Source organism: Cupressus sempervirens, chromosome 1 (genome assembly GCF_028749045.1).
Source record: "Cupressus sempervirens isolate cs-2001-9-10 chromosome 1, ASM2874904v1, whole genome shotgun sequence".
Classification (NCBI taxonomy): Eukaryota; Viridiplantae; Streptophyta; class Pinopsida; order Cupressales; family Cupressaceae; genus Cupressus; species Cupressus sempervirens.
The window spans coordinates 67,200,201-67,213,402 of NC_143118.1; the positions used below are offsets into that span (position 1 = coordinate 67,200,201).

Below are 13,202 nucleotides of genomic sequence, written 5' to 3' on the forward strand. Positions count from 1 at the left end.
ACTCATAGAAACAAATGAAATTCTTTCCATGCATACTTATGTGCAAATACAATGCTGGAACCTTTTTATTCATATTTCACCAAATCACATAACAAGAAACTTTACAATAATCTCACTCATCCTACCATGGAAATAAAATATTAACACTAACTTTCTGACATGAAATTTCCACAAGGTTTAAACTATGGATTGAATACATAAATCTACTTGTGTACAATAACTCAATCTCCTATTTGCAACATGATTTCTAAGATGATGGATATTACTTCTCTTGATAATTTCCCTTTTTCTTCCTATACCTACAACACCATCTTCTTTTACATTGCTACCTATATACATAACATCAAATCTCACTTTTCACATTTGTAATAATATACAACAGTGGGTGAATCCCCTTCACAATACAAAGAACAACAATGGAAGTTTGATAGCACAACACACTACGAGATGACTTAGAGAGGTTGATTTCTCCACAACACTTGATCCTTCAACAAAGCCAAGGGTGAAACCCTAATCTCTTCATAGGAACCATTCTCACAAAATCTACAAAACAACACAAAAAAACAAGGACCATGGGTGCTCTCCACCCAACCATAGGCCTCCAAAGAGGCCACCCCCGCGCTACGGGAACAAGGCTCAAACTAGGTTTCACATACAATCTTGCAAATGCATATACCTTACATTTCAAAACTTGAACAATTCCATCCCAAGGATATTTCACAATGGTTCACCAATGGAACCATAAACAAAAGGTGAAGGTGTGCTTTTCAAATGGAGATTTGTCATATCAAACAATACCTTCAATAAACAAATTTCATGCCCTTTTGGGGCTTTCACCAAACAACAATTTCATGCCCTTTCGGGGCTTTCACAATCATCCTCCAAACAGACTACCATCAATTGTAGATCTCTTGGAGCCCATACTCCATAAACTTCCTTTATACATCATACTTCCCTGATCATCCCCAGCAAGATATGAAAGATTATGGCATACAATGGAGCCCATACTCCAAGGTTCTCAATACATTTTCAATCCCAACTAACCCCTTCACCCTGGACTTCTCTTCCCTTCCCAAAGGGTGAGTGAAGTCCTCACACCCATAACATCACCCATGCACAAAATCATGGAAAATCAAAAACGAAAAACAATGAAAATTCAAACTTCATTCTCATCACAACACAACACAACATGCTACAAGATGATTCCACACATTTTGCTTACAATGGTATTCTCACTACCTACATTCTCATGAATGCAATACCAAGATTCAACTTCAAAATGGAAGGAATTAACTACATGGCAAGAAACACCAACCTTGAATTCCTTTGCAAAATGGAAATGATAGGTTGTAGAAAAGCTCCCTCCAAGCTTCCAAACCCTAAGAGTCTCTAAAGTCAAAGAGTGGGTAGACAACCCACTAATTTCCTCCCAAGTCCTTTGAAAAGGGATCCCAAAACCCCCACTATCTAAAATTGGTCATAACATGAGCTGCCTTTTTCTTACACCTTGTCTCCTAAAAATGTAAGCCTTGACCAACTAAGAGAGTGTGGAAGAAGTCATGTGACTCTAAAATTTTGAATTGTTCTAAAAGTGACTTGTTTGGAGGGTTCCCAAGGTCATCTAGGTCTACTAAAGGTTAAATTTAGACCCCCAACCCATATTACTATCATGAGAGCACTTATTTTTCACCAAAATAACCCCCTATGATCGCTTTTTAATCCTTAAAAGTCAATAGGAAGTTGGAATTCGAATTTTTGTTGATGGAGATTCCTCATAACATTTTTCCATGTGAGGTTAACTTAGGTACTACATTGGGGTTAGGTTTAGGTTAAGTTACTTCTTGCCAAACCCTGAATGACATGTCGTCTCCACATGGACAACACAAGTGTCAAGTGACACATTAAAACACATCACAATTCACAATGACATGTCTCTAATGTATTCATGAATTTAAATTTACTACACATGCAAACTCACATTTACGAAATAAATACATCACATGAGGCTTTGAATCTTCCAAAGATTCACCTTGGCTATGTTATGTTCACATGGGCTTGAGCCTTGGTTCCCCGTTAAACCCCATGGTTAAATTCCTACACACAAAACTCAAGCATCAGAAGTCCAAGAAAATCATGTAAACAATAAGTAAATATGTGCAATAAATCATTATCTCATTCAACATTAGGCTTGCATATTTCATCATTTCAAATTAACTTTCCCTTTTCTAATCATTTTCATGTAAAATATTCAAAACATTAAAATATCAATCCCTACATATCAATATTGATCTTTACTTAACATGATTTGAATAACATTCTGAGCAACCTTATAATCTATTTTCTATCACAGTGATGAAATACTGAATCCATGACTATTAAGTCACTAGGCATGTGAATTAGGTCCTATTGCATATCACAATCTATCCTTTAACACTAAATTCTATTTGAACATTACAATTTGACATTTCAAGTATTTCTACAATTCAATTTTTATTAAAGCAATTGAAATAATTTGGAACATGAAATGAGATCATTAAATGTATCAATTAGGTCCTAATGTGCAAACATAAGTGTGGATCATCAAAATGTAGATATTAAAATGACATAACCCTATAGTCACAAAAGTGTATCAAAACATTGAATTATAAGTATCATAATGCAAATATTTCATCTATAATATGACGATTCGGGTGAGGCCTCACACTCTCCTTTTAAAGAATGAACGAATGAAGGATTTTAATAATGTCCACAAGGCCAAAGCAGCCTATGGGACTTGCCTGCTAACTACAACCTAATCTAACCGTAACTCTTTGACTAACTTTTCTCTTGTTGGTGCATGTTAAGAAAAAAAGTTACACAAAAAAAGTTAAACAATAACATAGGAAAAGAGAGCCTGATATTAATTATGCTAATAGGCTTTTTCCCTAGGAGACTTTTATTGAAAATTTTCAAGTTTTCGATGTTGTTGGACACCGTGAAATGTTAAAAATGTCACAAAGTCAAATGATGCCGGAAAGTTAGCTTGTGAAATGAAAACTTTTAATTCGGTGCAAGTGTTTTTTGTCATTCAAGATAACTTACACAAACTATTGTTGTACAAACTGAAAATGGTGTCTCTACTATTGCAATTTTTCTTTTCGCAATTAGCCCTAACTTGCCAGGTTGCACAATTTTCCTATCCATTTCGACTACTCTCAACGACACCATCAGAGAATCTATTAAAGATCTGAAGCAAGAAGGAACGTTGCCAATCCTCTGCCGCATCAACCATTTTAATTTTTTTTGGCCAAATCAAAATATTTTCTTTTGAAAACTTTTATCCAATACACCATTTTTTGAAATCACTTTGACGTTGTTGCACTACAAGCGATCCTTAATTTGGGTGCTTTCCAGAAATTGGTAGTAGGATTCCAACATTTGAGGCAACTTAGATATTTTAACACTGTGTAATTATGAAACATAACTAAGAATTTCTCAATCTGATTGGACATCTGAAGAAATTCAAAAGCTATGTATTTATCTAGAGAATTCAACATCCATTTCTTTATTGCCTTCATAATTCAACCCATGTTGGGCCAAACTCTTGAAATCCTTTTCATTTTAAAATAAAAAAATATACCTAAAAAGAATGGGTTAAAAGCCACCTCTGAGCCTTTCCCGTAAATGTTTATTGGATGGAGTAATCCATTCTATAAAAATAATATACTTTATTCATATATGGGTTTGATCATAAGCAACTAGGTAATAAATAATACAAAATAAGTAAAATGAAAATGGTAATGTCCATTTCAAAGCTCAAGAAATTGTCAGCTTCAAAAAAATTGTTTTAAAAAGCTCGGATGTATAATATAAATGAGCAACATGCTTACTCATATTTGATTTCACAAATTTTACTATAAGCAAATATATGATTGTTGCATTTTTAATAGCCAACATGCTTACTATACTCAGTATCAATGTCACAATTTTTTTTACTTACCAATATTATTCTGAAATCGTACTTTTGTTCTATAGCTTTTACACACATGTTTTTGTTAGTTTTGTAAAGTATTATTAATGTATATAAGGAGATATATTAGTTTAAATTGCTAATAAAGCATGTATATATTGCATATTTTTTTTCTTTCTAAATGATAGTCGATTTTTTTAATGACTATAAGAATCTATTTGTTTAAAATTATAACAATTTAATTATTTTTAAATTAATTATAACAACTTTGTTGATTTTAAATTCGTATTAATGATAAGTAGGAATCAAATATTTATTAAGATTATATAGTAATATTAATTATATATAAATATTATAATAAGAAAATATACAAAGTTTAGTATTTTTACTTCTCTCATAAATTTTCCCGTCTTTTAGACATTCTTTTTCTTGTTATATTTTAATACTATTTGTATAATAAAAAAAATAAAAATAAAAGAGTTACTTATATACATAGGTTACTTTTAATTTAATAAAATCTATTAAATTTAGTTTTTAAATATATATTTTTTAAATTTAAAATATTCAATTATAATCATATATTTTTAATTTTATTTATTTAAACTTATTAGAAAATGAAGAATAAAAAATGTTTTAAAATTGTAAGATTCAAACCTAAAATTAATTTTTCAAACTACAGTCCTTAGTGTATTTTTCAAAAATGTTATTCTCAACAATCCTTACTTATATTTAGAGATGTAGATATTAATGAAATCAACACATTAAATTTTATACTCGTTGAAATTTTTAAATATCAATAGAATATTTGTAAAAGTGATTGAGATTTAAAATGAAATTCAATATATTATACTTTATAAGATTCATTATATGTTCTTATTTTTTTTTTTAAAGTTTATTAATTACTTATTATTAAAATTTATTACTTTTAAAATTAAAAATGAAATCAAGTTATGATAATTAAAACAATGTTCTTAAATGGTATGACTTGTACAAGAAGGAAATAAATATGATTTTGAAGACATAAGCAACTCTTCCTTTTAATGATAAAATTTCTAATGTTTTTGATTAAGTTAAGCAACAAGAGGGTGCTGGCCCTTGGTACAAACAACTCACACTATGCTGTTAAACGAAATTAATAGCCTTTAGTGCCAAATCCAAGATCCCCAAGGATCTACAATATAAAACTACCTCTGTCTGAATGACACACCTTGGGACAAGCCCCCAAACAGCTATAAAACATAACAAAAAACAAGAACCAAGGACTTGGATGAGCCCTTTAAAACTACCAGCATACATCCAAATACAAGAGCCAAGGACTTGGATGCACCCTTTAAAACTTCCAACGTACATCCAAATACAAGAAGACAAGGACCAGGAAGAAGGAGGTCCTATCATCATCAAAAAATTTGAACAGCTAAACAAGGCAGCAACCTGCCTGCCCTTTCTTCTCTGAATCAGAGATCCATATCCATCTTGGCCCCTTTCTTAGGCCAGCACCTTTGATGATCTTCCAACTCACAACAATCTCCTTTCCCACCTCAATAGTGAAAGGGTCCCCCATAACAAAAGTAGGTCTAAGGAAGATCATAACATCAAAGTTGGGAAGATGGAACCACCCACCCCCCAACCTATCACCAACAACAGCCATGAAATTGTCCCCCTCACAAGGAGTTACCAGCAACTCACACCAGATCTCCACCTCAATAGGAGATAGCTTCACCTCCATAGAAGCCATGCAAGGAGCAAAGATAAGAATCCAAGTCCACCACCGTTGCAACAGTATTTTGCTCAAAATGAGAGGACAAAGGATAGTCCTCCCAACAAGGAACCAAACATCAAGGTCAGGAAGACGGAACCACCAGCCCCCCAACCTATCAAAAGTGGCAGCCATGAAAATGTCCCCCGCATTAGGAGTCTCCTCCATAATCAACAACTCACACGAGATCTCCACCTCAATAGGAGGTAGCTTCACCTCCATAGAAGCCCTGTGAGAAGGAGCGGAGACAACAAGCCAAGCACACCACTTCTGTAACAACACTTTATTCTTTGTGAGAGGGCAAAGCAGAGCCTTCCCAGCAAAGAACCAACCACCTACAAGTGGTGAAACCAAAGCATGGTAAACCAACATTAAGGCACATGAGCCTAATGTATGATACCAGTAGTGTCCAAGAGAAACATGCCACATGAGCCTCCACAACCTGAGATTGCCCCAAAGGTAGCAACCCAACCTGACATCCAGCAAAGGGAGCGGGGGAGGAACCATCCCAACTCGACCTTTACCAGCATAACAACAAGAAGAAACATGCAGATAGTAACACTTCACACCAGATCTTGGGAAGACATAGGATCTAAAAGATTCAATCCAAAAGGAGTCATTTCGAGGTAATATGAGCCAAAGAGAATGAGAGCCTTGGACCAAGCAATGCAACCCAAAACTCCCACCTTTGCCCATGTTACCATCACAACTAGCTACGGATCTGGGGGAACACCACTCACCCCACAAACATAGAAGGCTAGAGCTAGCCTTCACAAAAACCAGACAACAGCCTTCAAAAGAAGGGTGTCCCCAACAAGGAGCGACACCCAGAAGGAGCCCGTCAACATTGTCACCAATAGGAAAGATACCAAATGCCAGACCCCAATCTATGCACAATCTTCTCAGAAACAAAAGGCCACAACCCACATGAGTTCCATCCCAAAGGAGAAAACTCCCGGCAGGACTGCACCACACCCGAGCAAGACTACGAGTCTGAGAAACCTCAGCTTTCAGACCAATAACCAGAGAGCATTGGGACAACAAGACAGCCGAATCCATTCGGGAAAAGTCCTCCAAAAGCCCACAAAACTAGACTCCCACAGTGCCAATCTTCGCATCATCCTCATCATCATCGTTACCTTCTCCCTCACCAGTCTCAGACTCCCCTGCAATGCATCCACATCTACAGGGACCCCTCCGTTTGAAAACTCCAGGCCCGCTCCCTTTCCTGCTCATTTTTATAAAATTTCTAATGTTATTAAATTATTACAAACTAATATTGGTTCAATGTGAAAGTTCAATTTCATTTGTCCAACTACATGAAAATGATGTTTTTGTATAATATTAATTTTTAAAAGAGGTTATGTGGTGAGGAATCATCATGTTTACTATATAATTCAATTTTAAGAATATTAGAATTAAAAATAATGATTTAATTGATTTATTTAAAAACTAATTAATAAATAAATAGTTAACTTATTTATATTAATTTAAACATTATCAAATATTTGATATAAAATAAAAAATATCGCCAAAAAAAATCTATGCAATAATTATTAATACTATGGGCTTAACCCCTTGTACCTTTTAAAGTACAAGTGCTCGTTACATAAAAATAATAAACATTTTTGTAGGCGAATGCGAGAGTCGGATATCGAAGTATTGATTTGGTGTGGCTTTCGTTGGGCGTTTTATGTAAGCTTCAGTACTTTTGGACGGGGAACTTAATTCAAATATCCGAAGGAAGACTTTCAATATTTCTTTATAGGCAGCACTCCGAGCTTTTGCCTTTTTCGACTTTCTTGGAAATTATTCAGGCATAGGTTGCGTTGCCACCATATTGGGGTCTTTGATTATTGCAGCTCTTGAGCGGACTTCTTCACCCACTATCGGGGCTATTTTGGCTTCTGTGCGACTTTACTCTTTAAAGGGAGCGAGACACCGGGTTTTCTTTGCTAGTGCTGCTCTGGATTGAAGCAGCAATGCATTACCCCCTGAGTCGTGAGGAAGTAACCATTGGAAGTGGATATTTATCCTCAAACCGAAACTGAATATTCCAGCAGATGTAAAACAGCTACAAAAAGTGCTCAGAAATGATCTGCTGACACGACTGTGATTTGGAAAAGTGTTGGAGAATCGTCAAACTTTCAGTAGTTGATGTTAATGCTCAAAATTCAATGCTACAATCGTGTGAGGTCAGGAATGCCATCATCTTCCTTGCGATCTGATTTGCATGCTTGTAATAAAAAATGTATTCACGCTCAATTCTGATATGACAGTGAATATAAATATTCTAATTTCAGTTCAGTTTTATATCATCTTCTGCGTTGCAAATAAAGTTCAAATTTGCATTCTGAATTCTGAATATATTGAATATTTATTCCCGTATTTGATTTGACATTGGAAAATTTCTGCAATCTTTGTTAAAATCCTTAACTTTCTCAAAGCTGCAAATGTGAATGAAGTATATGCATGTCATAAACTGTTTGACACAATGTCCTAAAACTGAGTTTGGAGCAAGCGAGTTTTGAGGTAAAATTTGGGGAAGATATTGTTATCCCTCTTTGGATATCTTTTATTAAGCCAGGTTATAGTCTGTTTTCACTACTTTTTTTTAATATCCTTAAATTTGTCGTTATCCACATTTTATTCGTATCATTCTTCACAAAATATGTCACAATAGAGACAAACTTTGCTAGCTCAAATAATTATCACGTCAATATGTCATGTATTCAATCCCTAAGACATAATCATTTAAATTTACATGGACGCAGTTTGCCTCATTGCCCGTGCTTGGGTTCTTCTTAGTAGCTTTGAACAATTATAATCTTATAGTTACTTCCCTCTTGCATATTTCATTCTGCAATCATTTGTTTGTAGAAGGATTAGAAAACAAAATTATTGCTTAAATGTTTTGCATACTCTAAGCTCGAAATATTTATTTGAAGATCACATATAAGTTTGTAACTCGTAAACTCCATATATTCTCAGCCTCATATATAAGTTGCCCACCTGCTTTTTTCTTTCACAGTATCTAGGTTTACTAACTGGATAATTTGATGTAAATATTGAGTGCAGATGTGTTTAATCTACAACTAAAATGATGTTAATTTTAAGTTTCTATGGTTTCTGTTGTCCAGGATTCAGCTCTCTGTAGGCAATTTCATGTTTTTAATTTTAGTGGAAACGCCTTTTCATTTTCATTGTGTATGATTGTAATTTTTCTTATTTGTAGGTCAACTACTTAAGGATATATTGATAACCAGAGACGATTGGAAAATAGTTGAGCAGTCTTAATTATTCACCATGCCTAGGGTGAGGATGGTATCTAGGAATTTTATGGATATGGTTGCAGCATTACCAGCTGTGAAGTTGGATCGGCTTTACGAAAATCATATCATATGTGAAGCGGTGTTAAGGTAAGCTATATTGATCCTCTATATTATCTTTTATTTCTCTTGCTGCCACTATTTATAATTGGAGGGGAGCTTTAGAAATTACTATGCAGAAGTTTAATATCAATGGTATGCTTTTATATCTGCACTATTTGAGGTCAAGTCTACTTGATTTTAGTACAGATAACTAAGTACATGGGATATAGGATGAAGACTTAATCTGGAAGCAGTCAATACTCAGAATCACTTTCGGACTGTTTGGTAACAGATTTTGATATTATATTACTGTATTATAATTTCCAAGATCTAGATCTCATCTTTTCATTGATAGTCCCTCCCTGAGGCATTTGAATGTGATCCAGGTCTTCATTGCTATGTACTTGTAATACTATTGGATAATAGTCCTCATCTCAGAGAGATGCATATTCTGGATGAGATTGTGTGCCATATTTTTGCATCAACATTTTGAATCACGTTTGTGATCCATCATCAGGACGAGAAGAGCTATAGGAGATAAATGATGTATCACAGTGTATGATTCGAAACGTTGATGCAAATACATGGCACACAATCCCAGAATGTGCATCTCTCTACTATGACTGATTGTGGAAATCTGTTCTTGTTAATCCTCATCTCATCAGTTAGTATTTGGTTTTGTATATCGAAGTGCTATGTTTTATCATTCAAAATAGCAAACCCCAGAAAGTTGCATATTCCATCTCTAGTTCTTAAGCATGTGCTGAACTTTTCACCAATTTACAATGTTTCATCTTCATTTCGGGAAATTAGTCTGCAACAAGCTAATCCCAAGCCATCTGGTCTGAATTGAAGTGCTAGTTGAACTTTAAAATCACCACTTCAATAATATTGAAAGTGTTAAAAATCAGGGCAAGAGACTATGGAAAACATTGCACTGTATAAATGATGCAGACTTATTTCAAACATATTGAATCGTTTTGCAATTTCTCCCCTAGATAGTGTCCTACAAACATTAGGTAGCTAAATCGTCATTCTGAGAGAGTCTTAATTCAGCTCGACAAAACTTCAAATCTAAATGGATCCCTCAGTGTTTATGAATTGCTTCACTAGGGTGGGTTTGGTACACAATGTAATATCCTGGATTGAATTAATTGATAATTTAAGCAAATTGTAGAGAGGGTGGGCAAGTGAAATTAATTTAATCAATCTAAAACTAAAGTTGCAGATACAGATACAAAAACAGAGACAATATCGGATATGGATACAGCCATTTTTTAATACCCCCAATATGCATACAGCTGGATATGACATTATCATAAAACACATACACTTGTTTAACTTAATTATTTAAGTTATTATTATAATTTTTTATTACCTCAAAGCAATATAGACACATAAATGCCACATAAATCCATCCTTTGAAGGGGGCGGGGGGGAGGGACCTGTAAATAAACTTGGTATGTATATATTATTGTTGTGTATATTACCCTCAAAACATGCACAAATAAAGCTAAGTCTATGCAAAAAAAATCTCTTTTTTCTTAGCAGCGACTATCCTTTCTAACATGCCAACAATTTGCATCTCCATGGTAACCAGCACTTGTCCCTGCACCTTCATCTCATCTCCTCAACTTGAAATTCATGTGAGGGTGGTGAAAGGCAGTGGAGAATCCAATCGCATGCCTTAGAGCCTTCTACCCTGGTAATGAGTTTTGTTACTTGTAGCAATGTGTGCAAAATTTGATTCTCTTGTCCATAAAACCCCTGAATTAACTAGACCATCATCTCTTAATGCTAGCTCCATAATTTACAATGCTGAAGACTCAATGCAGATGCTGATTAGAAACTGCACCCTTAGAAGTGGCATCTTTCTTGCTCTTTGCTGTGTTTTGATGCCACACATATCTACTCATTCACAAACTGATATTGAAAACAATGACCCAAAGCCATGGAAGATGAAGGGTCAGCAAGTTTTGATTGCATCACCCTCACTGTCTCACCTAAACCTTTGAGTGTTGATATAATTTCTTCCATGTGACTGCTTAAAGATTGTACCAGTTGGCAGATGAAAATATGATTATCAAGCAACCCTTAGCTTGTCCTCAGAATGGAGATTAAAAGTTTGGAGAATGCTTATTCCCTTTCACTGCTCCATCAAAAACTAGTTCAAGATAACTTCCATGAGGAGATTGCCTACTATTATTTTGTTGTGTGTGTGTGTGTGTCTGTGTACAGTATGGCCAAACCTGGGAAAAAATTAGTGAACTAAGATTTGAACTTAAACCAGAATCTTAGCCTATGTTATAATGACCATTGGCCTTTTTCATTGCCATCATGGCAGATTTGACTGTGGCGTCTTGCCAATTTTTTCCTTGGTTTTAGCCACACACACACTTATTATATCTTGCACAAAATATACAATATTTAATAAATTAATACAGATTGAGAACTGATAGCTCAATGTGTTTTACTTGGTTTGGGTCGTAGAATTCGCACAGCCACACACACACATGCACACCCACACCTTCTTGCCCAAAATATATAATGAATATTTTAGATTCAGAAGCAATAATTTTGGTACACACACGTATGCATGTACACACACACACATATAGACACACAAACACACACAGACACACACACAAACAATAAGCCACTGGGTACACATGTTGACTTGGATCTGGAATTGGCTTCAGTCTGAATATGAATTTGGACCTGATTCACTGCTCACTGCACTCAAGGTTTACCACATGATAGTTTTTATGAATACAAGAGCTTTCCCATAGTCTTTGATGTTAGCAAAGTGAAAAAGCAGGTCATCTTCTTGGGCATTTACATGCCCAACACAAACTTTTCAAGAGGTTACCAAGTGTCCTCATTTTTGGGGAAAGCCATGTTAAGCTCAATAACATTTGCTTATATATGCTAAATTAACTAGTGCAACTGTGCAAGCAGTGTTCATTTTCTGTGACCATAGAATTAATGTTTTATTGTAGAGATTCTAGATCATTCTCTAAGCAGCTCACACCTTGTGTTTGTTCGTGTGAGAGAGATCAGTTATTGAAAGTAGGCCTTTCCCAGATCCCTCTGTGTTGGATTCAGCAGGGCTTTACAGCAGGGTAAACTGATTATGGGCATCATTTTTCTAATTATATATATATATATATATATATATATATATATATATGTATGTATGTATGTATTCCTATACCCATACCCAAGGTTTTTTTTTTTTGCTGTACCACTGCACTGGATTGGACTTGTACCTGAACCGGTAACTTAGTAATTAGTATATGTATGTGTATATATAGATTGAATTATATGATCAATTTTATTGTCAACCCATTCATTGGCATCAATTGGTCTCCACTTTTGGTTGGATGGATGAAGCTGAACTTTGATGTGTGTGGTACGTGGAAATTTTGGTTTGTTGAGTGCAAGGTGTATAGTTCAGTTAGGAGGGGAGAGGCTAGCATGTGTAGAAATTATGAGATGAAATCTGTTAATGTTATAGCTTCAGTCGGATTGAACTGATCTAGAGTTTATCCCTATGTTTATTGGTTAAATAGTATTGCATTTGATTAATCATCAATTGGACACACACACGTGCACACACACACACACACACACATATTGTTGTTAATAATTTCTAATGGAAATTAACTTACAATAACTGATATTGATTAATATAGAGACATGTCTCTTGTACTCCTATATATATGCATTTGGATCTGCACTTGGAAAACACATAAATATATATAATGCCAAAACATTTGCAGTGATCTTGAAAACTCAACAAAATCAACAATGAAGCTGAGGCAGAAGCTCTAATGCTTGGCATTCTGATATGTAAAAGGTTTTGTGTTTGTTTTGACAGATAGAAGATTTAATAATTATATATTTTGCAATCAGAAAGAATGCATTGGAAAGTTACAAATCTTTTACACCACACTCGAGAATTTTTGGACGATTTTGCTTCTTCTCAGTTCAACTTGCATAGCAAGAAATCGACAGGGAGACTGATTTGCTGTCAAACTTCCACTTATTTGAAACAAATATTTGTGATTGGATCTGCCATACAGATGCTACATTCTGTCCTTTTTAATTGTACAATACAGCCTCA

The 13,202-nt window shown here is 34.7% G+C and overlaps 1 protein-coding gene across 2 annotated transcripts in view; it reads left to right on the plus strand.

The window, feature by feature from the left end:
• The first annotated feature begins 7,341 nt into the window (after positions 1-7,341).
• Positions 7,342-13,202, plus strand: part of LOC149576184 (transcription factor-like protein) — a 211,693-nt gene continuing 205,832 nt past the window's right edge. For both annotated transcript variants that reach the window (XM_089816598.1, XM_089816602.1), the window contains exons 1-2: positions 7,342-7,900; positions 8,941-9,124. In XM_089816598.1, the coding sequence (XP_089672724.1) occupies positions 9,012-9,124 (113 nt within the window). In that variant the 5' untranslated portion in view covers positions 7,342-7,900; positions 8,941-9,011. The remainder of the gene's footprint in view (positions 7,901-8,940; positions 9,125-13,202) is intronic.